Below are 26483 nucleotides of genomic sequence, written 5' to 3'. Positions count from 1 at the left end.
CCTTCCAAGGAGTAAGCGTCTTTTAATTTCATGGCTGCAGTCACCATCAGCAGTGATTCTGGAGCCCAAAAAAGTAAAGTCTGACACTGTTTCCACTGTTTCCCCATCTATTTCCCATGGAGTGATGGGACCAGATGCCATGATCTTAGTTTTCTGAACGTTGAGCTTTAAGCCAACTTTTTCACTCTCCTCCTTCACCTTCATCAAGAGGCTCTTTAGTTCTTCTTCACTTTCTGCCATAAGGGTGGTGTCATCCGCATATCTGAGGTTATTGATATTTCTCCCGGCAATCTTGATTCCAGCTTGTGTTTCTTCCAGCCCAGCGTTTCTCATGATGTACTCTGCATATAAGTTAAATAAGCAGGGTGACAATATACAGCCTTGACGTACTCCTTTTCCTATTTGGAACCAGTCTGTTGTTCCATGTCCAGTTCTAACTGTTGCTTCCTGACCTGCATACAGGTTTCTCAAGAGACAGGTCAGATGGTCTGGTATGCCCATCTCTTTCAGAATTTTCCACAGTTTATTGTGATCCACACAGTCAAAGGCTTTGGCATAGTCAATAAAGCAGAAATAGATGTTTTTCTGGAACTCTCTTGCTTTTTCGATGATCCAGCGGATATTGGCAATTTGATCTCTGGTTCCTCTGCCTTTTCTAAAACCAGCTTGAACATCTGGAAGTTCACAGTTCACGTATTGCTGAAGCCTGGCTTGGAGAATTTTGAGCATTACTTTGCTAGCATGTGAGATGAGTGCAATTGTGCAGTAGTTTAAACGCCAAACTTTGGGAAAATAACCTGAACCAAACTCAACACCCAACCACCCCTCCTCAAACAAAAGTACATGTTATATGTTTTTGGAGTCTATCAAGTAAAATAATTCCTTTGAAAAAGTCATTCCTTTCCATTATTTTCAATGGCTCTTTATTTTGCTCTGGTCTTACACGGCCTAAGGGTGGTTCTTACATGGCTAGGACAGAAATAACCCAGCCAAACTCCCAACATGACTGTTGCGACAAAGAGGTTTTTTCTTCTATCACTTGTAGTCCTTTCAGATTTGTGATTTCCTTCTTAAAATGTAATATGATAACAGTCTCAACAGAGCACACATCCTTCTAATGACGTGTCCTTCTAGTTGGCTCCGTGCTGACTGCAAATAGAGCTTCAGAGGCATTCAGCATTCGAGTGCCTTCAAGGGCCAGCTCTGCTCCTAGATGCTAAAGTGAAACAGTGTTAGTCGCTCAGTCGTGTCCAACTCTTTGCGACCCCATGGACTGTGGCCCATGAGGCTCCTCTGTCCCTGGAATTCTCCAGGCAAGAATACTGGAGTGGGTTGCCAATCCCTTCTCCAGGGGATCTTCCTGACCCAGGGATCAAACCCAGGTCTCCTGCATTGCAGGCGAACCCTTTATCATATGAGCCACCAAGAAAGCCCGAAGCGCTAAGGACCCAGCAGTGGCAGATTCCCATTCTCAGAAAGCTTGGTGCGGAGACACAGGGGAAAAAAAAAAAAAAGATAAAAAGTCAAGGTAATGGTCCTCTTGGAAATAGAGGTTGGAAACACCTCTGTGGAAAGGTCTTCGTCTGGGTGTTCATCCCTGGGTGCAGGTGGGCAGGACCAGGAGCATCTCTGCAGGAACCAGGTTCTCGAAAGGGAACACAAGCCCTCAGCCTGCATGAGTGACAACCTCTTCCCAAGTTACAGAAAGCAAGTGTCTAAGCAGAGCTCTGCAGATTTACAAATATGCACATTTTTTTTTTCCTGGAGCTAAGTGCACCAACAATCAGACATTGTTTTTTTTCTATATTCCCAGAGTAAAAATTAATGTAAACATCTGACTTTCCATCTTTGAGCCACAAGATGCCAAACCAGATTCTTGGAAGAGATCTAGAGAGTCAATCACATGGTTTTCAGGCCTACAAACATTTTTCTTTTCCACTTGAAACTAAGTAAGTTGGACAAACTGCATTTTACTTGGTCTTTAAGCAAGACAAACCCCCAGTGGTGTTCAGTCTCTGGAGTATATTCTGACTCTAAGAAAATCCATGGGCTTGTGTTTAATATCCATCTCAGAGACAGGTATTTTCAGGATGAAACAGCGAAATGTGGGAAAAGCAGAGAATTTAGAGTTTCCCAGCTCAATGCTGACTTTTTAATACAGCTGCACTGTTTTTATGGTAGTGAATTCCAAGAATAACAGATGGACCCATTCTGAAGTTAACAAAAGAAACCAAATACATCTGATCTTTTAAAAATTATCTGCCACTTTTCACCAGCACCTCCCTCTTTCCTCTCGTTTTTTTGGATGACTGTGCAGCCAACTTCCTCTTGAAAAGGGCCCTTCATCCACCACAGGGGCGGGGCTGTCCACCCCTGATCACACATCACAAGGTCAGCGCCAAACGTACTAAGGGGGTCAGCAGATTCAAGGCACCATCTAATTCTCCATCCTTGGACTCTGGAGCTAAGTTGACAACACTTCTTTCTTGGGATTAACGTAAACACACTACTATATATAACATAATCAACAAGGACCTACTGTATATCACAGGAACTCTGCTCAGTATTCTGTAATAACCTATACGGGAAAAGAATCTGAAAAAGGACGGATACATGTACATGTGTAACTGAATCACTTTGCTGGACACCTGAAACTAGCACAACATTGTAAATCAACTATGGTGGTGGTGGTTTAATTGCTAAGTTGTGTCTGACTCTTGTGACCCCATGGACTGTAGCCCACCAGGCTCCTCTGTCCATGAGATTCTCCAGGCAAGAATACTGGAGTGGGTAGCCATTTCCTTCTCCAGGGGATCTTCCTGACCCAGGTATCGAACCCGGGTCTCCTGCACTGAAGGCAGTTTCTTTCCCAACTGAGCTACAAGGGAAGCCCCCAAATCAACTATACTCCAATATAAAATAAATTTTTTTAAAAAACACACCAAAATAAAGCAGTTCTTTCTTAACAGTGTCTATTCCTTAAGGCATACAAACCAGAATGCTTAACACACTTTTATATCCAGGAGCAGCACAAAAAAGGTATCCAAGAGGAAAGTAGGTTAAAAACAAATTGCTTAGGAGGTTAGCACTCACTGGTTACAGAGTTTCTGTTTAGGATGATAAAAAAGTTTTGGAAATAGTGGTAATGGTTGCACACATTATGAATGTAATTAATGCCACTGAATCATACACTCAACAACAGTTCAAAGAGTCAATTTTATATTTACCACAATAAATACACATACACAAGAAATCCAAGTTCCAGTTCAAAAGATCAACTGTAGACTTATCCATTCATTTTTCTTTCAACTCAAATTCAGATATTTATTGGGAGTCAGGCAGAGAAAGACAAAATCAAGAGCTATCATGGCCATATGGAATTTAAAAAAAATGATACAAATGAACTTATTTATGAAACAGACCCACAAATTTAGAGAAGGAATTTATGGTTACCAAAGGGGAGAAGGGAGGGATAAATTAGGAGCTTGGGATTAACACATACACACACCCTACTTTATATAAAATAGCCAACCTATAGCACATACACAGTATGTATATAGTATATATACAATATGCCAAATATTCAATATCTTGTGATAACCTAGAAAAGAATCTGAAAAAGAACACTATTTATACATGTATAAATCATTTTGCTATACATTTGAAACTAACACAACATTGTAAATTAACTGTACTTCAACTTACAAACTGGTGAAAAATTTTTTAAAAGATTTGGACATTTGTAGCAGAGATTGTAGCAAATATTTTAGACACCCATCCAAAAAGCTGAAAACCCAAAAAGGAATACAAATGTCACAGCTGTTAACACATACACATACCCACAACAGAATTCAAGATGCAACAGAATTCAAGCCCAAAAGCCAGGGCTGTATATCCTTTGCGGGACATGCTTTGCCTCTCAACTGGACTACAAAAAAAAAAAAAAAAACCCACCTTCTTTGTGCAACTTACTGTCTGTCATCAGAAAAATTCTATCTTTAAATCAAACACAACAATAAGCTAAAACACACAGTTAAAACAGAGGGCAACCTACTCCAGTATCCTTGCCTAGAAAATTCCATGGACAGAGGAGCCTGGTGGGCTACACTCCATGGGGTTACAAAGATTCAGACATGACTAAGCATGCACACACACACACAAACACTCTTAGACTCAAACAGAGGGGTCGCAGAGTCAGACATGACTGAGCTTGCACAAGTGCACGCACACATGTGCACACACACACCACACTATTAGGCTCAACCACAGAAAACTGCTGATATTCAACTCCTTCGTCCTATAGAGATGGCAACTTCCTATGGTTCAACCAAACCCACAGCTTAATCTGGCTGAAAGCACCGGCTGCAATACAAGGGTCACTGGAGACATGAGAGGCTAAGATGAGGGAAAATATGTTTCTTTCCTTTTAAGGGGAAAAAGAAAAAATGATCCTCAAAAGCTTCCCCCAAATCAGTGCATTAATATGAGAATGCTTCTCTTTATGAAAAAGGAGGGAAAAGGTTGAGAAGGGGCTAGAATATACATTTTGTTTTTTAAAAATAATGTAAAAGCAAGGGAGTCCTGTGCTGGCCACAGAAAGAAATCTGTCCTATGGCCCCAGACTCCGGCTCTGAGACTCACTGAAAGCATCTGAAAGACACTGCTTCTGCATCATTAACATCCCCCAAGCTCCTTCTCCTCCACCTTCCTAAGTTTAGTTGTCTCCTTGCTGGTTCTGGAGCTGCCCGGTGGGACCCCAGATGGCCCCATCTGACTTGAGGGTGCTGAGCCAACTGCAGCTCACTCACTCCACAGGCACTCTCCGAGAAGGGGCTGGTGGGCAAGATCTCTTTACCCGGCAGCTGCCTCAGCCAACAGCTGGTTCTGCCTGTGAAGCCAGGAATGCCTCTTCTGCAGCTGCTGACAAGGGTGGGCGTTCCTGGGCTCCCGGGGGCCCGCGTGCGCAGGCAGCTTCCTTGCAGATGAAACTCTTTAACTCGGTGAAAAGATGGAGGCTCCATCACTTCCCTTCCAAAGGCTGATCTGACCTGTTTCATCTAGCTGAAATCACCGAGTGCTAGCTGTCTGATTCCTAATGATTGGTGGAGCTTCAGGGTGACATTTGGACTGTGAGATGGGGGACCTGCTTGGAGTCCCACGGTCAAGTTTCCAGCCCTCCACAGGCTTGGGGGAGATTCCTCTGCTCCACGGAGAGGGCTTGTAAGGGGTGTGATGAGGTCCCAAAGCTGCCACATCCACATGCCATGCAAAGGACACAAAAAGGCACCAGTGGGCACAAAGTGAAGAAGTAAAAAAAAAAGCAAAGAAAAGCAGCTGCATAGAGCAGAAATTGTATGAAAAATAACAAAAAAAAAAAAAAATGCAAGGAAAAAAATCACTACACTAACTCATCATCAAATTTCACAAAACTAGGCCCACAGTGATGCCACTATTGGATGGTATCACCGACTCAATGGAGAGGAGTTTAGGTAAACTTTGGGAGCTGGTGATGGACAGGGAGGCCTGGCATGCTGCAGTCCATGGGGTCGCAAAGAGTCGGACACGACTGAGTGACTGAACTGAACTGAGGCCCATAGTATTAATTCCAACAAGTCAAAGCGAAAGTCAAACCCAAAAGATTAGAGATGGCGTTAAACGGGAGATGTGATTATTAATAATGCGGGTGATGTTTCCTGTATGCCCTGAGGAAGTCCATCTGGGTGGGGTTGAGGGAGGTGGTACAACGTTAAAGTACCAGTCAGTCTAATGGCCATTTTGTCAATCAATAAAATGATAAGAACTACATTTAAAACCAACTCTGTTTTGACTTGGTGCAAATAAGCGAAGGGCACAGAGGAGGGCATGGCAACCCACCCCAGTATTCTTGCCTAGAGAATTCCACGGACAGAGGAGCCTGGTGGGCTACAGTCCCTGGGGTGGCCGAGAGTCGGACACAACTGAGCGACTAACGCTTTCACACTTTCACAGAGGAGGGCACTTCCTTGTTGATTGGGATGACAAATTCCCCAGCCAGCAAAGTATTTCAGAAGATCCCACAGAGGGACAAGGCAGACAAAACAGCCAACAGGATGCTTGCAGAGAGTTATACAGTCTTGATGAAGTTGACGGGGGAGAGTTAAAGAACTTCCCCTTAAAATCTAATCAGGTAAACTGCTATCACTCTAAGCTATTTCACAGCTATCAAATTAGGCTCTTTTCAGGACAGATAATAAAACAGTTGACTCTCAAAGTGAAAAATCTAATTGAGAAGTTATCAGTCAATTCTACACTGTTCCAAAAGGATGCGTCCTGGATTGCCCAGCGTGCCTGGTGAATGTTGTGGAAAAGACACACATTTAGTGCCAGCTTCCATCCTATCCTCTTCACTAGAGTCAATCCTATAGCCAGATCTGCTCCCTGTAGAACCTGGGAACTGTGGTGCTCTTTTCTACATCTCTGTCCAAGGCTTGCTGTGCAAACAGACAAGTCATTGCTCACTTCTGGAGCACGTGCTGACCTGCCCACGTGCTTCCTCCTCCGGAGGCCACAACTATGCATTTTGTCAACACAGTGTGTTCGCATGTCGCTCACACGTTTCTTTTTCCATCTGCAAATACTTCACAGCGAGTATAACATAAGTTATGAGTCAACTGGGAACGCTTTGGTCCTCTGTATTCCCGGGACCAACTTACAGTAGTTTAAGCTTTGGCCTGGGATGGAATTCTAGATTAATATAAAAGTTATCTCCCTGGGGGGAAAAAAATATAGAACAGCTGAGCACATGTGCAAAATCTTAAGAGACTGAATGAAAGAAGAAAACAGGGCTCTTCAGGGCTCTCACCAAAACAACACAGTATTATCTCCAACCTACCCCATGGCCCCGCCACCCCATTTCAGGATTTTAGTTACTTGTGGCTCTGCTTGGGTTCCAACACAAAAACAGGATTTTGAAAACTGCTCTTTAATCCACCTGAGCATTACTTCACTGCAGTCAGCACAATCCCAGGCCACACTGCAGGGGAAGTAACTGCTGGAATTAGGGGGTGCACATAGGGAAAAGGGGCTTCCCTGGGGACTCAGAGGGTGAAGAATTTGCCTGCAACGCAGGAGATCCAGGTTCGATTCCTGGGTTGGGAGGATTCCCTGGAGAAGGAAATAGCAACCCACTCCAGTATTCTTGCCTGGAAAATCCCATGGACAGAGGAACCTGGTGGGCTATAGTCCACAGGGTCGCAAAGGATCAGACAGGACCGAGCGATTCGCACGCACGCACGCGCACACACACACATGACAAGCTTCTCAAGGTGAGGCTCAGGCAGTAATGCTAGCCATGGGAGCAGTTGTCAATACGGATGAGGTGTCACTCATTCACTCACCACTGACCTGCCGTGGGGCCCAGTTTCTAACAGGCCATGAATCAGTACCAGTCCATGACTCAGAGGTTGGAAACCCCTGACGGAGGAGAGAGCACTTCCCACTCCTCACTGGAGAAAACGACGACCCTAAGGCAGTTCGCCACAATGTCTTGTAAATACACTCAAAATGTAAACCATGGACCAGCAGCATCCACGCCACCAGGAAGCTAGTGAGAAACGCAGACTCTCAGCGCTTATCACCACCCCCACCCTGACCTGCCAACCAGAATCTGCATCAGAAACAAGACCCCAGGGTGATTCCTGTATTTAAGGTTTGAGAGGCACTGCTCTAAGCCAAAGGAGGACTCAGCTAACAGTCTGAAAGCTGTGTATGGATTCTAAGAGGTCATACTTTGGTAGCATCAAAACTTTACTGAAATTGTTAATAAAGATACAGAAAATACCCATTAGATAGCTTTTACCTATTACCATTTGATCTCAAACACTGATATCTTTTTAATTTAAAATTTATTTAAATTTTGGCAGGGGATGGAATTCCAGATTGCGGTAAGAGGATAAATGAAAGAAGAAAACAGGCCCTTCGGGGGCTCTCACCAAAGACAATACAGTATTATCTCCTACGTACCCCATGGCCCTGTGGTCCCATTTTAGGGTTTTGTGATAAGATGTACACACCAACATAAAACCTGCTATTGCAATCATTTTTTTGAATTTTTACAATAGATGGATTTATTAATTTAGTTGCACATTGCCTTTTAATCTCATATAGAGATGTGACTTAGAAATAATCCGCTCTTCCATACACATTTCATGAAATAATTTTGTTCAGCCTCTTCTCACGCATGTAAGACATCAGTGTTTTTGTCATCACCAGAACCCCTTGTTGAATCACCTAACAGGTTTCTAGAATGCATCATCATCACTTCGATTAAAGATGTTGAAGGTACAGCACTTTAAAAAACCTGCATATGATTCTGTCCCTATAAAAATATTTCCCAACCACAAGCAGTCACTCTCCTGATACTAGCACGGCTAGTGTCTTTCATCTGTCCTGTGGCTTATCTGTGATGTGATCCCTAACTACACTGCCTTTGTGTTGTTGTTTAGTCGCTAAGTCATATCTGACTCTTTTGAGACCCCATGGACTGTACCAGGCTCCTCTGACCATGGGATTCTCCAGGCAAGAATACTGGAGTGGGTTGCCATGCCCTCCTCCAGGGGATTTTCCTGATCCAGGGATTGAAACCACGTCTCCTGCTTGGAAGGCGGATTCTTAACCACTGAGCCACGACGGAAGCACACTGCTTTTAGTTACCTTTAAAACACTTGTTTACAACATGCCAACACTTAAAATCGTGAGGGTCCAATCCCAAGAATAACTGCTAAACCTTCTAACATTCTCTATCATTCTTTCTCTTTTAGCCAGGTGACCTTTGCGTTAATTGCTCAGTCGTGTCCAATTCTTTGCAACCCCATGGACTAGCCCGCCAGGCTCCTCTGTCCATGGAATTCTCCAGGCAAGAATACTGGAGTGGGTTGCCATTTCCTTCTCCAGGGGATCTTCCTGACCCAGGGATTGAACCTGGGTCCTCCTTCATTGCAGGCAGATTCTTTACTGTCTGAGCCACCTGAGAAGCCCTAGGCAACCTTTGAAAGCACTTAAAAACTAGCACTAAGTTAATACAAGGCTGAATAATGTCTTTTCTAAATGATACTTTGTTTCTCAAAGTAAAGAGGGCACCTTACAAAAGCTCTTTGTAAAGGATTTGGGTGTCAAACTCTTTGTAATCGCTCTTCAGTGTACAGTTCAGTGGCAGTAAGTACATTCACATCGCTCTGCGACCATCACCATGGTGCATCTTCAGAACATTTTCATTTTCTGAAACCAGAACTCCGGACCCATAAAATAACTCCCCATCCTCCCCTTCCCTCAGAAACACCAGTATCTTAATAATAACATAACCGAATTGGTCTGAAATTGGCCAGTCCTGTAAAAGTTACCACGTGTTTGACCAGGACAAGGCCGTGCTCTCCATCTCTGACCCGATTCCCTCAAGACTCTCTGTTCAGATAAACAGTGGGTGTGCCGGGCCTGGGCGCCAGGACCAGGTAAAGAACTTCTAATCCTTGGTGGTTATGCCTGTTATGTTCTTCTGCGAAACTGTGCTGTCAGGGCAGGAAGAAGCAGGTCAGAAGAAAAAGAAATGAGAAGTCTTTCAGCCGCTGCCAGCTCTCGAGCCACGTCAGATCCACGTCTTTGCAACCTGTCTCACTTTTCTCATATTTTAAACCATTTCCTACATGGGTCACCAAGCTAATTACAGTTGTTATACTTGGGAATGACAGAGTGGACAACGTAAGACCAAGGATTTGACGACCGATTGAAGACTCCCAGGTTGGGAGTTGCTTTCATGTTTAAGTATATACTTTTCTGGTTTAGCTCTTTCTGAAACCTACAGTCCATAAATACAAGTCAAGAGGGAACAAAACTGCTGGTTTGACCATCCCTTTCGATGCTGAGGGCTGCCCATCGACCAGCTGGCCACAGTGTCACACGACACCAACTGCTGACCACGTGACAGAGGCAGTAAGCTAAGAGGCAGTTAGAAATGCTGTGTGAGAAGCCTCTGCTGAGCAAAGCGCAGTTCAATAGGGATAGAAAGCATCTTAAAACAAGCCAGAAACAGAAAAGGACAAAAACTATATGATTGCACTCATATAAGTATCGAAATGAATCAAAATCATAGAGATAGAAAGTAGAAAGGTGGTTACCAAGGACTGAGGGAATTACCCGTTTGTTGATTGCACTCATATAAGTATCGAAATGAATCAAAATCATAGAGATAGAAAGTAGAAAGGTGGTTACCAAGGACTGAGGGAATTACCCATTTGTTGGATACACTGACTCAGTAGATTATTGCAAAACGGAAAAGTTCAAAAGACCTACTGCCCAACTATGGAAATGCACTTAACAGCTACAGAACCGTACACATGGTTAAGATGGGAGTTTGAACATTATGTGCTTTGCATCACAGTTTTTTTAAGAGGAAAGAGGGGGAAGTAAAATATCTTTGGGATTAAAAGTAAATCAGAAAAAAAATGATTCCATTAAGCTCCATCAGGTCAGATACACTGCTTAAATGTTATTTTGTCTTTTTGCATCATCTTGAGAAGTATGTGCAAGGACTGAAAGGAACTGAATTCTTATCTGGGGAAAGGGAAAAGGCAAGACACAAAAATGCTGGCCAGGTCACTTAGTCCTTAGTTTATAGATCTCATCACTCTACCTGAGAACCTGATGAGAAAGAGCCCAGACTGGGCAGCAGTGACTGTAAAACAGGTGGTCTCTTCGGCCCCCTCTGCCTGCACCCACCACCCCTACTCTGCATCTGCATATCACACCTGTATCTTCACCACCAGATAAATCCTGAAGAGCATTCAAGATGCTCAGATGAAAAAGGAACTGAGAAACTGCAAAACAGCCCAGAAACATCACTGTTTATCAAGCCAAGAAATGAGGAGTGTACTACCAACAGGCTCATCTCTGCTCAAGGTCTCCATAACCAAGTAGCCCATCAGTTGCAAACTACACAACACTGACCTTGAAGCATTTGTTCTCAAAGCAACTCGCAGACAAAATTCAGAAACTATGAATTTTAAATACTGGCACACAACCTCCTTTTGTTTCTTTATGTCTTAAATTTTAATGTGCCTCTGAAGGAGGGACCCACTTGTATAACATTAAAATTGGTTTCCTTTGGGATTAACAGATACAAACTACTATATATAAAATAAACAATAAGCACATACTGTAAAGCACAAGGAACTGTATTCAATACCTGCTAATAATCTATAAGGGAAAAGAATTTGAAATATATATATACACATTTACGTATAACTGAATCACTTTGCTGTAGACCTGAAACTAACACAACATTGTAAATTAACTATATATGTGTCTGTGTGTGCTCAATCGTTCAGTCATGTCTGATTCTTTACGACCCCACGGATTATAGCCCATCAGGCTCCTCTGTCCGTGGGATTTCCCAGGCAAGAAAACTGGAACAAGTTGCCATTTCCTACTCCAGGGGATCTTCCCGGCCCAGGGATCAAACTCGCATCTCTTGTGTCTCCTGCATTGGTAGGCCCATTCTTTACCACTGAACCACTTGGACTTCAATTTTTTTAAAAATTGTAAATTGGTTTCCTTGTAAAATGGAGAAGCTAGGCTACTTTTCAATCGTCAAAATACAATCAGTGGGCCAGTTTGAGGATTCAAGTATTTGTTCTCAGTCATTTTCACTTGTTTTACACTAAAGAATGGGAACCCTGGAGCAGTGGTTCCTACAGACAGAGGAGCTTCTTCAGTTGCTTCACAAGGTGGATAAGGGGGCTCAGGATACGTGGTTTGCTCCATCCTCTCTTTATAGGGACTGGGTCACCACTACAGTCTCACTGGCAGACTAGTATTCCCAACACTAGGCAAGTTTGTAAACTTTAAGGGAAGGTCGCCATGAAACCAATCACCACCCCACACTTATGCTTCGTCCTGATTCCCCCGGAAGGAAACCAGCCAAGTACAGTGTTCTTCTGTCCTGTCCTGGTTGGAACACTTTGCTTTCCATTTGGGAGAAATTTTTACTGCGTCTCTCACACATTCGAGGTGTGCATTACACATTCCTTTTGGGATTCTGTTTCATCACTGAGAAAAGACGCCCAGGGTATGAGGGGTGGTGGGGAATGAACACATGTGCCCTTACTCAGGGCCCCCCGAGGAAGCGGACACGGCTGGTACGAAGCTGCAGGCTCTCTGCTCACCTGACCATAGTCTGTCTGGAAGACCACAACGCCCTCCGCGCAGGAATTTACGGTACTGGGGAAATGCTGGCCGTTTTCTCTCAGCCAGACCCGTGTTCCCTGTAAATAAAACAAACAGGATAGAACTATGAGTGGGAAAACATTTTGTGGCAAAACACCACCCATAAAATTACTGTACTTAACTAAATTCCTTAAAAATCACTTTTTGAAAAGCAAATGGCTTTCTCAAATAAGCAGGGAACAAATCTTCAAAGAAAGCATCACCCACAGCCTTGTGTGTTAGTTGAGCAGTCGTGTCCGACTCTTTGCGACCCTATGGGCTGCAGCCGTCCAGGCTCCTCTGTCCATGGGATTTTCCAGGCAAGGATACTGGAGTGGGTTGCCATTTCCTTCTCCAGGGGATCTTCCCGACCTAGGGATTGAACCCGGGTCTCCTGTGTTGCCAGTGGATTACCATCTGAGCCACCAGGGTAGCTCACATATACCCACAGCCTTACATGTATGTACAAGTGTGACTGAGAGCCCCACAAGACAGAGGAAGAAAAGGACAGAGAAAATCATACTAAAATGCAACTGATTTCTGTGGATTATCTCACTTCATTCATAGACGCCCTTTGAGGCAAGCGTCATTATCATCCCATTGTATAGATGTAGAAGTAGAGATCCAGAGGTAGCTAGATCAGCATCTCACATGAAGAAACTGCAAGATGAATCAGGTCACCACACTGCTCCGTCCCAAGTCGAGAACTCTACGGGACCTTCAGGCTCCAACTTCCCGGGTCCAAGCCCCATGCACTGGCCCACTTGGAGGGCACTGACTTCCTCCTTGTACAAAATCCACTGACCTCTCCAAGAGGGGGATTACATTTTAGTAAGTACTACAACCCCGTCCCACTGGTATGAATTTTGGCAGGATTCCACCAGATAACAAATGCACCCCCAAAATTTGGAATTACAGCCTGGATAGCAACTTCCAGATCCTTCTGTTTTAACCTAGGGCAAAATGTTTTGGCATTGATTTTATTTCTCTTTTTTACTTCCCCACTGGATAAATGAAATGACAATCAAAACACTGAGCTTTCCAATGCTGAATTTCCTCTTTCTTTGATTTCCCAACATGAAAACCGTTTGTTTTCAAGGACGAGTGATAAAAATGTTTGCAGAAATTACTGGGTGTTCACTGGTCATTCAAATTATAAACAGTTACCTTTATGACAATTTTTATACACGGTGATGGGAATGTAAACTTGTGCAGTCACTATGCAAACAGTATGAAGCTTCCTTAAAAAACTAAAGTGGAACTACTACATGATCCAGTAATTCCATTCCTGAGTATAAATACAGAAAAAAAAAAAAAATTAGTTCCAAAAGATACACGCTCCTCAATGTTCACAGCAGCACTATTTACAATAGGCAAGACAGGGAAGCGACCCAAGTGCCCATCAGACAACTGGATAAAGAAGATGTGATGTATAGATACATGAAAATTATTTAGTCATAAAAAATAATGAAACACTGCCATTTGCAGCAATGTGGATGGACCTAGGTAAATTATGTTTAGTGAAATAAGTCAGAGAAAGACAAATACTGTATGATATCACTTATATATGGAATCTAAAAAAATACAAACATATATGCAAAATAGAAACAGACTCACAGGCATGGAAAACAGACTAGTGGTTGCCAAAGGGAAAAAGGAGGGAAGAGGGACCTATTAGGGGTGTGAGACTAACAAATACAAACTACTATATATAAAATAGATAAGCAAAAAGGATATATACTATAGCATAGGGAATTATATCCATACCATGCGTTATACCCATTAACCCACAATGGCATATAATCTGCAAAAATACTTAACTACTAAGCTGTACACCTGAAACTAACACAATAATCTACATCAATTAAAAAAATACTTAATTTTTAAAAAGAGAATCACTTTTGTGACTTAATGTATACCCAATGTGCTGTGAGATACTTTAGTATCTCATGTTATTTCTACTCTGCTCAATTTCATCAACTCCAACAAACATGAAACAGTGGAAACACACCAAAATTATCACTTGATATATTAATAGCACTTAAAGCTTCTTTTTCTAGAACTTTCAACCTCATTTCATTGATCTGCTTATTAATTTAATTTGAAATATTAAATGAAATATTCAAATATATCGGTTATACATTTAACTTCTAATTTAAGGGACTACTACTGATCTCAACACAGAGAGATGGAAGAGGATAAACAATGTAGAAGTAAATTAAGTATAAAGTGAAAGTGAAGTTGCTCAGTCATGTCCAACTCTTTGCGACCCTGTGGACTGTAGCCTACCAGGTTCCTCCATCCATGGGATTCTCCAGGCAAGAATACTGGAGTGGGTTGCCATTTCCTTCTCCGGGGGATCTTCCCGACCCAGGGTTCAAACCCAGGTCTCCCGCATTGGAGGCAGATGCTTTAACCTCTGAGCCACCAGGGAAGCCAAACTAAGCATACTCAGTACTTTATGCTACTTTAAATTATGTTATTACTAGCATAAACAGTAGCTTTCAGTAATGGAGTGCCCATGAGGTGTCCCAATCGTGTGCTAAGAGCTTCAATTACACTGATACTAACTTAACCTTTGGTAAGATAGGAATCCTTGCCCTGAAACTCAAGTTCAGAGCTTAAGTCCTTACCTAATGTCACACAGCTAGTGACCAAACCAGGTCTCAAATCTTTCCAATTCCTAATTCCATGCTCTTTCCACACATCACACTATTTGTCTCCTTAAACTAATTCATGAATAAATAAGACACAATAGTAGGTCAGTCAACAACTAAAACATACCAGCAAACAAAGGTCACTTTAAGCATCCAGTGATCACACACAACTCCTACTACACGGGAAAATTTAAGACATAAAAATCCAACTTACAAGTTACTGCCTCAGGGCCAATGATGACTCTGTTTAAAATACACCAGCCAGGATCTAAAACACTTGTTGTCACCACTGTGACCTGGGATGCCCAGGAAGTCAATCCTGAGTTTGATGAAGGTATTTAGGGCCAGCAAGCTAGACCTCTGGGCTCTGGGAGGAGGGGGACCCAAAGATGGGGCCACACATCAGTGAGGTTCTCCAAACATTTCCACCAAGAAGATCGAGGTGACTGGAGCCCCAGGTTGAATCACCACCAGCTCCTATACCTCTTACAGGTTCTAGAGTTCCCCCAGCATCCCTACTGCCACCCTATATAAGGACCCCCCCCACATACAACAGGCAACCCCTTTCTCTTTAGTGTGGGAATTCTAAGTTGTTAACTCCCAACTTCAACCTTCCCTGCACAGAGGGGTTGAAATCCTCCATGATGAAGATGGAAAACAGCATCCAAAGTGAGTATGAGGGGTTTCTTTACAAATCCTGAAGACCACCTTATATCAAGGACACAGGTAACATCAACAGGACCGAGTTCCCATCCCCGCATAAGTCGGTCAGGGAGCTCTGATTCCCACTTCGGCTTCAGACACTGATAACATCCAGAAAGAAGGACACAACTGCTGGGCAGTCCTGATTTCTTTATTAGCAAACAGCTGTTTTCCAAGAAGAACATTTACTGCAGGCATCTCTAAGACTGCTCTTTCAAATACCATTTCACATCAAAACTGCAGTATTTGTAATATTCTAGAAAGAGACTTCCAAGTGCCTTAACTACTCTTTCAGCCTTTTTAAAATTCATATGTCAAGACACTGCAACACTGAAAGCTTTCAAATACATACATGTAAAGAATCCACCTGCCAATGCAGGAGACTTGGGAGACTCTGGTTCAATTCCTGGGTTGGGAAGATCCCCTGGAGTAGGAAATGGCAACCCACTCCACTATTCTTGCCTGGAAAATCCCATGGACAGAGGAGCCTGGTAGGTTACAGTCCGTGGGATCACAAAGAGTCAGACACGACTGAGCATGCAAACACACTCATACTCAAATGGAAACTTTCAAGGTCATAACACAAGAGCTTTTTTTTACTCATTAGGTAAAACCATAAAATAATCACAGTGGACCTCCATCCCAGAATCCTGAGTCCAAAGCTTTCTGTTTGCTATGACGACCACCTGCATTGCTTTGATCAAAAAGGATTTCATATCTGTTTCCCAAATCTCAAAATTGTCTATTTATATGAATTAAGATTCTGTTATGAAACATTACTGAATTAATATAAATTGTCACCAGGATTAATATAAACCTCCCGACTACCAGAGGCTACACAGTAAGCCATTTCTTTCACTTGAGTCTTGCTGCGGCTCTTTTCGAACCTTCTCATTTGAAAGTATTACCAAGCCCTTTGTTGACACAGTCCTGCCTACATGATCAAACACACAATTTAACTTCCTTAGTCCAAAGGTCTTTCTCAACAGGTGTGAAGAGCTGCTGATAAACAAGTCTTACAAAATCCAGCCCTGATTTCCAATCCAGAGCCCCCTGACCAGTTTTCCTAAACCCAGAACAGTGTCTTCCCCAGATAGGAAGGGAAATGCATTCAAAACACCCCCTTTGTTCTCTGAAAAAGTTTAAACAGGCAATTTTCATAGAATCAGACTTGCAGAGTAAAACTGGTGCAATGGATATGTTTGACATAGATTGTTCTGGGTGGTTTCTCTCAGCCCTCAAACTTTCTGCTTCCACTCTATTCGAAAAGAACACATACGCCCCGGTCCATAAAAGAGGCCACCCACAGGCATTTGAAAACGAAGTCACAGACAGACATTTACCAGAACATCCAAGTTTGAGTGGGGAAGAAAAATGCGCCCAACCATATGCAAACCATTATATTCTGTCATTGTTAAACAGGCTGATAATTTAATGTACAACACAGGCATATGGAGAAAACTCCTAGCATATGGGGAAAATTCACAACTGGCGTAAAAATGTGTCTTTAAAAGCAGGTGGAACAAGTTGCATCACAAAATACACATTTTATTAAAACTCTGGACATTTTCATCTTAATCTGAGACAGGTAAGTGTTAAATTCAACTTCTAAAAAACTTTTCTGCACACAATCACCAGTAACAGTTTTACAAGATAAAGCACTTGCCCAGAAATTCCCATCTCTTTGAACTTGAGGGCAGTTGTAAGATAAGGAGGCAAGTAATACCATTCCTTTAAAAATTAGGTCCACAGAGATTCCATTTTTCCATTGCCAACGAATGACTTCCTGGCAGTACTAAAAGACCAACCATACCAAGTGTTGGTGACAATGTGGAAAAACTGGTGGTGATACCAAATGGTATAACCACCTAGGAAAACAGTTTGGCAGTTTCTTAAAAGTCAGAATATAATCTTGCCATATGTCCTAACAATTCAACTCCCAGAGTGGAAAACAGTTTGGCAGTTTCTTAAAAGTCAGAATATAATCTTGCCATATGTCCTAACAATTCAACTCCCAGAGATCTATCTACTCAAAGTTTTTCAGAAGCCTTGTAAGCTAATATTCACTGCAGCATTATTCATAATAGCTGAATTCTAGAAATCACTTGTCGACAGAAGAAAAATGCACAACCTATAAGTTGTAGGTTAGATTTTATTTGGGGACCTTACAGAGGATTACTGCCCGGGCGCCAGCCTCTCAGCTGAGTTAACAGTTCCAAACAAGCAAGGGAGGAGCCAGGATATATTGGAGGTTCTGCTGGCGGGGGAAGAAAAAATGTGGTCCAACTCCGAGAGATTACTGCTAATCACAAAACCCAGCATCTCAAGTTAACAATTACAGTGTTTTTCTATGTATGGGAAGATGCAAGAGTCTGGGCTCATTGAATTTATTCCCCAGATATGCATCTTAACTATCTAGGGCTGCTGCTGCTGCTGCTGCATCGCTTCAGTCGTGTCCGACTCTGTGCGACCCCATAGACGGAAGCCCACCAGGCTCCGCTGTCCCTGGGATTCTCCAGGCAAGAACACTGGAGTGGGTTGCCATTTCCTTCTCCAATGCATGAAAGTGAAAAGTGAAAGTGAAGTCGCTCAGTTGTGTCTGACTCTTCGCGACCCCATGGACTGCAGCCTACCAGGCTCTTCTGTCCATGGGATTTTCCAGGCAAGAGTACTGGAGTGGGGTGCCATTGCCTTCTCCCTATCTAGGGCTAGGATCCTATTTTTCTCCATTCTGAATCCCCTCAAGGTGCACTGTTGAGGGTGGCTGATGGTGGGCACTCTTTTTTTTACAGGAAAGGCAGGCAACATTTTTTTTTGTCCACACATTCAAATGTCCATCAACTGGTATAGAAATAAAATGTGATAAATCTATACAATGAAAGGCTCAGCAATAAAAAAAAAAAACCCACAAATCACAGAATCACCAACAAGGATGAAATTCAAAAATATTATGCTAAGTGAAAGAAGCTACACATAAATAAGTATGTATCACAGAATTTCATATATACGAAATTTCTGGAAGAGGCAAATTCATAGACGCAGAAAACTAGATGAATAGATGCCCAAGGCTAGGTGTCAGGGCAGGGAGACACACTGACTGCACGCGGAAGAAGGAACCTGGGTGGGGAGGACAATGGAATCATTCTAAAACTGAATTTTGCTGATGGCGGCACAACTGACTAAATGCCCTAAACTCCATTCAACTGTAAATCTACAATGGGTGGATTTTCTTGTATGTAATTATATGTGGTCATTTCAAACCATTTAAAAAATTTAAATCCCAGCCTATATACTTCTCAGTGGTACACGAATATTCTTAGCCATTCCATAATGGGAAAAACCCAATCATGTCTCTACTATTGAGCAATGGTGATGTCAAGAAACATACACACAGGAATAACATACACACATACTATGTGTGGTGTGCGTGCATGCTTAGTCGCTTCAGTCGTGACCGACTCTCTGCGACCCCATGGACCATGGCCTGCCAGGCTCCTCTGTCCATGTGATTCTTCTCCAGCTGTGTTAAAACTCTGAAGACTGACCTGTGTTGGGTTCATTAAGTCCCTGCTCTCTATTAACACAGACTAGGAGGGGCTCAAAGACACGAGGCTACTAGGAGATGTGTCCAAGCTCATCTCCACATAAGACTCTGTTAGAGAACATGTGGTTGTTGTTTAGTCACTAAGTTGTGTCTGATTCTTGTGTGACCCCATGGACTGTAGCCCACCAGGCTCCTCTGTCTCTGGGATTTCCCAGGCAAGAATATTAGAGTGGGGTGCCATTTCCTTCTTCAGGGGATCTTCCTGACCCAGGGCTCCAACCCATATCTCCTGTATTGGCAGATGGATTCTTTACCACTGAGCAACCAGGGAAGCCTGTGGTAGAGAGTATCTCTGTTGCAATTATCAGCCTCCCTCCCTGGAAGGTAATCACAAACCCCCAGCCAGCTGTGTGTGACTTGCAGTAACTACTTGGGCAAGCAGTTGTACCTGGCACCTTCCTGCTAACATGGAAACACAACGTAGCTTTGCAGAGCCCAAAATACTTAACCTTCTGGCCCTTCTGCACAAAAAGTTGACTGACCTCCATTTAAGAAGCTAAAAATCACTATCATATATTTCAACCTGCTGCCGCCCCATTTAAAAATAATTTTTTTTTCTTTTTAGCTACTACATTTCTCTTCTAATTTCAAGAATGATTTTCTTCCCTGAACTTTGAAAAAATTAAGTTTAAAAATAAGGTAGAAAAACAACCCTAAAAAGGGATAATGATGATGGACTTTAAATACCATACTGTGTGGCATGTTCTAATTACAGATTCACAAAAAAGAGAACATTCTTTAGTCAAACACACAACTCAGTCTCAGACCCACAACAGGGCACTGCACCTATTTTCTCCCTAACTGCTTACTTGGCCCATGTTGAGTGCCACGGTTCAGGAGTCCTAACAACCTACACAATAAAGTCACAGTTTGTTTTTGAAAAGTGATCTGCCTCTTTTTTTTATTTAAAAAAAAAAGAAAGTCAAATAACATTGTAAGGATAAATTAATATGCCTATTTTTAAAAAATGTATCTTGAGGAAAGCACTCTATCCTGAGATAGAGGAAATTAACCAATAACATTTCCCTGCCTACCTATCTACCTGTCTACCTACTTAGCTGCACTGGGTCTTACCTGCAGCAGCGGGATCTTTGATCTAGCTGGGGCAGGCAGGATCTTTAGTTACAGCATGTGGGATGTAGTTTCCTAATTAGGGATCGAACCCAGGCTCCCTGCATTGGGAAGGTGGAGTCTTAGCCACTGGACCACCAGGGAAGTACCTAATATGGCTATTTAAATCTGCAGGATTTTCAACAGACAAAAGAAAGTTCTCATCTTTAGCCTGCAATGACATAGTAAAGAAGTAACCTGGATTAGAAGATGTCTAATACAACAAGTGGGCTGGTGGCTCCGCAGTAAAGGATCCGCCCGCCTAATGCAGGAGTGGAGGATTCAATCCCTGGGTCAGGAAGATCCCCTGGAGAAGAAAATGGCAACCCACTCCAACATTCTTGCCTGGGAAAGAGACAGAGGAGCCTGACAGGCTACGTCCATGGGGTCACAGGAGTCAGACACAACTTAGCGACTGCTGCTGCTGCTGCTAAGTCGCTTCAGTCGTGTCCGACTCTGTGCGACCCCATAGACGGCAGCCCACCAGGCTCCGCCGTCCCTGGGATTCTCCAGGCAAGAATACTGGAGTGGGTTGCCGTTTCCTTCTCCAGTGCATGACAGGGAAAAGTGAAAGTGAAGTCGCTCAGTCGTCCGACTCTTAGCGACCCCATGGACTGTAGCCTACCAGGCTCCTCCGTCCATGGGATTTTCCAGGCAAGAGTACTGGAGTGGGGTGCCATTGCCTTCTCCGAACTTAGCGACTAAACAACAGCAAATGTGGCAGGCTGGGACACGAGGGATCCTTGTTCTTGAAGATACTGAATTCCAGAAAGGAGATGTGGGTAATATAATATAGTACAAGAATTCAAACAGCACTTTTAAAACTCAGGTATAATTGACATGTAACACATTAGTCCAGGTGTACAGCATAATGATTTGATATTAGTATCTACAGAGAAGTGATCAAAACAATAAATCTAGTTAACATCCACTACCACACATGGCTAATTTTTTTTTCTTATGAGAACTTTTAAGATCTACTCTTAGCAACTTTCAAATAACCATACGGTATTATTCAAGCATAACCACCATGCTTTCCATTAGATCCAAAGGACTTATTTTACAACCGTAAGTCTGTAGCATTTGAAGCTCTTCATCCAATTCCTCCACCCGTCCCTGTGGCAACCGCTCATCTGTTCTCTGTACGAGTTCAGTGGGGGTAGTTCTGACGGGGAGGGTCCACATATGAGTGCGATCTCTCCTCATTTACAGTCATTTTTGTTGTTGAAGTAGGAATACCTTTTCATCAACTGAACAGATCTTTTTTTTTCTAATCCTTATTACTCAAATCCATCTCAAAGGACACATGGCGTTTATAACATACAAAGTTCTAACACGTGTTCCTCCACCTCATCGGTATTGACATTTGGGGTGAGGGAATTATTTGTCCTGGGGGAGGGGACTGTCCTCGTTGAGAACCACTGGGCTAGAGTGAACGGAAAGTTCGAGAGCCACAGCCAAAGGAAAGGAGCTTTCAAACCCCATGAACTGAAAGCACGCTCCACTGTCTCAATTCTAGGAATTTCCACAACCTCCTAAAGTCGGATCAGCCCAGACATGACCTACCTGGGGCAGATCTAATTTCCGGTGACCTTGGCTGGGTTCTTACAGAAGGAAGGGGGGTTGGGTGTGGGGAGGGAGTGCTGCAGAACGTGATTCAAAACATCTGACGGACAGAAGGAGCGGAGCGAGGTCTCCAAGGCAGCCGGCTGGACGGCGGTACTAGGGGGCCTCTCTCCTTTTCCTCCTTTCCATCCACTCTGCCGTTTGGTTTTTTTTTTATATGCACTTTTCCTGTTTAGACCTAACAGAGTTTTTATGCAGACAACTGGAACCCGCACAGACAAAAACCTGCTCGAAACCTGTGCTCTTTCACCTCGGGGGAGATTCCAACCCCAAGTGCTTGCAAACCTCAGTGCAAAACTTGTCAGCAGGTCTGGAAATGGTGCAGGTGAGAACGAAGTAAAGCATCATCACATGTCCAAAGTGAGTATGAAAATGCAGTGCAAACAAGAGCGGCAGGGACAAAAGGGACCTTGCTGGCCAGGGACGGACCCAGGAGACTCAGAAATGAAAAGGAAAAGGGGCAACCCAAGGCGTCTCCCCTGCAGAGACAGACGCACCTCGGGAGGGGACCCAGGAAAAGTGAAGCAGCTTCGTGGCCACTGACCCTAGGGTCCCAGCCGTCATGGGTGGTCTGCAGGTCCACCCACCATGCAGCAGGCAGAGCAGAGCGCGGGGCCACCGGGGTAAGTGATCCCCAGACTCACTTCCTGCACGTGACCGCAGGGCTTCAGACCTGAGGCTGGCACCCCCTTCTGCACCACCACTGCTTAGCTCCCAGTGGAACCTGGGTGGTTTTGGACTCAGTTCTCAAAGGATGCAGAATTCAGCTAGCATGGGGCCAGCACTGACCGCTGAGGACAGAAAAGGAATGTGCTGTGAGCATACAGCCTGGGATGTCAGAAACACACAGTATGAAGATGCCCACTGTGTCCCATGTCACCGGGGCTGTGAAGCAGCAGTGGTATCTGTTCTCTATAATAAGCAACGCCAAGGACAACTGTTATACATCCCTCAGAGCTGAGGCCACCATTAAATTTCAGGGAAAAATGTGTTGCTGACACTTGTTCAGGACTCACAGACACAACCCCTCCCATACAACCACTCCCAAAGGCTACGTGACAAGCGTTGCTTAACTCCCCAGACTGGCCTATAGAAGCCCTTGAAGGCACTGCTCTTTTAATAAGGAATGGATTCCAGCTATCTGTAGCTGAAATGGGTTTGCAGCTATCAGCTATGTCATCGTCATCATCATAAACATCATTTCTTGGAAACATGAGCCTCAGTATCATTTACTGCACTATTCCCACAGCAAGATATGTCATGTCCCAAACACCTGACCATAAACACACCTAAAACACAGTACGGTTGTAAAATGAGGCTGCCTACATTCAATACTATAAAGTTCACCATCTGTCCCATGCCTCGTCATAGTTCCCAGTGAGAAGGGTCACGTGGCATCCATATTATTTCCCGTTGTCCGCCCATAAGGACAAACTGTCACCAGCGTGAGCCACTGCTTTCACGGGGACAATGACATGTAAAGTTCATGAGCGGCAGGAGGTGGAAAGGGAGGAGAAAAGAAAACAGTAAAAGATTTTGGCAACAATAAACTAATCTTAGCTCAATGTTCCTCAGGTAAAGATGCAAAAACTCATCGGTGTCCCCCACTCATGATCAAAACCAAAGCAAACTATGCTAAATGGCAAGACACCTGACTTATGAAATTGTAATTATTTTCTTGTTGTTCAGTCACTATGCTGTGTCCAGCTCTTTGTGACCCCATGGACTGCAGCACGCCATGCTTCCTTGTCCTTCACCATCTCCTGGAGCTTGCTCAAATTCATGTCCATTGAGTCAGTGATGCTATCCAACCATCTCATCCTCTGTTGTCCCCTTCTCCTCCTGCCTCCAATCTTTCCCATCATCAGGGTCTTTTCCAATGAGTCGACTCTTCACATCAGGTGGCCAAAGTATTGGAGCTTCTGCTTCAGCATCAGTCCTTCCAATGAATATTCAGGATTTCTTTAATGAGTTTATTCCCAGTTCTGGGCTTCCAACTTGCCAACTGATTCCATCCTGGTTTTATATTTTGATTTTCCCTACCTTCTTCTCAACTCCTCCTAACAACTTTTCAGTTACTCTACTGAACTACAGTGACTAGAAGTAATCCCAGAAACAGTAACACTGAAAGAAATGAATCATCTCCAAGTTGCTGAGACAATCTCAGACAGTGTAGGAATGTGACAATCCAAGGACCAAAAAACAAATTATTCTGTCTAGTAGCTAACCAATCATCACACAGCCAACACATGTGTCTAAAAGAAAACAGCAAATGAACCCAAAGAATCAGCCAACACATTTAAAATTCATTCAATCTGTAAGTCATTTCACCCATAAATCCATCTATCCGTCAATCCAGCCACCCTTCCACAAGTCCATCCTTCCTACCAGCATCTTTTGAGCCCCCTCCTATGTACCAGGCACTCTGAAAGATTCACCGGTCTGTAAGTACCCTACATACAAACAAGTTCGGTTCTGGGAGCATGTTTGTAAGTCCAATTTGTTCATAAATCCAACAAAGTTAGCCCAGGTACTCAACTACAATTAGCCATATAGTACTGTAATAGGTTTATAATACTTTTTATGCAAATAATGCATAAAAAAACCGACACAATAAATAAAACATTTTAAATCTTACAGTACAGTACCTGAACAAGTACTATAGTACAACAGCTGGCATACGGGGACTGGCATTGAGTGAACAGGCAAGAAGAGTTACCAACTCGGGGAGAGAGAATAGGTGGGAGATGGTAGAGCTGAAGGGTCATCAGCAACAGAAGACAGAGGACAAGCTGCAACTGTCCTGATGTTGATGGAACAGCATCATGACAACACGATGGAACATCAGGCAACTCATGCCTGATGTTGATGGAACGCGTGTTCACATCTCGGAAAAGTTTGCAGCTTGAAGGTTTGTACGTAGGGGACTTACTGTACATAAAATCATTCCTGCTCTAAAACATGTACAATATGTTGGAGTTATGTAACACTATGCCTATTCTAATACCCTCTACCTATAGTCTTTCTTCTGAAGCAAGGAATGATGTAACAGGAGGCACCGAAGAATAAGACAAGAAAGAGAAGTAGGTAGCTGGGAGAAGGCCGAGCAGACTTTATAAAATGAGCACAACTGTTCTAAGAACTCTTAAAAAGTAGTGGGAAATCCTCTCTCCGGGACACAAAACAACTGGCTTCAGAACTGCATTCCATTCTTCCTTTTAGTGGAAACAGCAGGAGATACAGAACAGGAGGAACAATAAAAGACCATCACAAGATGTTTCACTCCTCGTGGAACGTGACACCAGGGGTCCTTTACCTTTCAGTTCCTGGAGTTTCGTCCTTTCCTATTCTTGGCAAGGATAATTTTCTTAAAAAAAAAAAAAAAAAGTAGTTAAGATAATCTTGATGAAATCCTGGCTGTGTTCTGGCTTCCATCTGTTTTTAGAAAAAATACACAAACGTACTCGAAACAGGAGTTTGCTGTTACTTCATAAAAACGAATGACCCAAGAACACAGTAGGAAGTAAATAAACTTAAAACAGCTATTTCTCCTTTCAGCTGCGTACATATTCATTCATTCCTTTGCAGAATTTTATTGAAGTTCAAGAACATTTAATCTTTTTCATAAAATCCTACTTCCTGAATTAAGAGTTACTTCAGAGATCTTCTAGCACCATCAAAAGACAGACAGTATGTTGGTGAGAACATGAAAAAAGTAGAACTCGCAAACCCTGCTGGGGAGAATGTAAAACAGTGCAGCTGCCATGGGAAACAGCCTGGCTGATCCTCAAAAGGTTAAACATAGTTACTATACAGTCTGGGGATTTCACTCCCAGCTATACATCCACCAGAAATGAAAACATATGGCCACACAAAAAGCTGTACATAAATGTTCCCAGCAGCATTATTCCCAAGAGCCCAAACAGGGAAACAAACAGACTGAAGAATAGATTCTTTCAAAATGTCCTCTGGGAAGGGAGTCTTATTAGGTGATTAAAAATGGATGAAGAACTGATACATACTACAACATGGATGAGCCTTGAAAACAGTACTCTAAGTCAAAGCTATGGTTTTTCCAGTAGTCATGTACGGATGTGAGAGTTGGACTATAAAGAAAGCTGAGCGCCAAAGAATGATGCTTTTGAACTGTGGTTTTGGAGAAGACTGCTGAGAGTCCCTTGGACGGCAACAAGATCCAACCAGTCCATCCTAAAGGAGATCAGTCCTGAATATTCACTGGAAAGACTGATGCTGAAGCTTCAATACTTTGGCCACCTGATGTGAAGAACTGACTCATTTGAAAAGACCCTGATGCTGGGAAAGACTGAAGGCAGGAGGAGAAGGGGACGACAGAGGATGAGATGGTTGGAAGGCATGACCTACTCGGTGGACATGAATTTATGCAAGCTCCAGGAGTTGGTGAGGGACAGGGAAGCCTGGCGTGCTGCAGTCCATGGGGTCACAAAGAGTCGGACTGAACTGAAGTCAAAGCACCCAGCCTCCAAGGACCACATATTGTTATGATTCCATGTATATCAAATATCCAGAAG

At 43.2% G+C, this 26483-nt stretch overlaps 1 protein-coding gene across 10 annotated transcripts in view; it reads right to left on the bottom strand.

Annotated features, from left to right (window-relative positions):
- Positions 1-26483, bottom strand: part of MYO10 (myosin X) — a 255150-nt gene that overhangs the window by 188366 nt on the left and 40301 nt on the right. For 9 of the 10 annotated variants that reach the window (XM_081519314.1, XM_081519315.1, XM_081519313.1 and 6 more), the window contains one exon: positions 12195-12293. Coding sequence is in view for 1 of the 10 variants with exons in the window: in XM_081519308.1 (XP_081375434.1) it covers positions 12195-12293 (99 nt within the window). In the remaining 9 variants the exon portion in view is untranslated. Of the gene's footprint in view, positions 1-12194; positions 12300-26483 lie in introns of those variants that run through there. The other variant, XM_081519311.1, reaches the window with a different exon arrangement.

Source organism: Giraffa tippelskirchi, chromosome 8, assembly GCF_054371585.1.
Source record: "Giraffa tippelskirchi isolate mGirTip1 chromosome 8, T2T-mGirTip1v1.2.pri, whole genome shotgun sequence".
Lineage (NCBI taxonomy): Eukaryota > Metazoa > Chordata > Mammalia > Artiodactyla > Giraffidae > Giraffa > Giraffa tippelskirchi.
The sequence above is the reverse complement of the archived record's forward strand: the minus strand, read 5'-3'. Positions and strand labels throughout refer to the sequence as shown.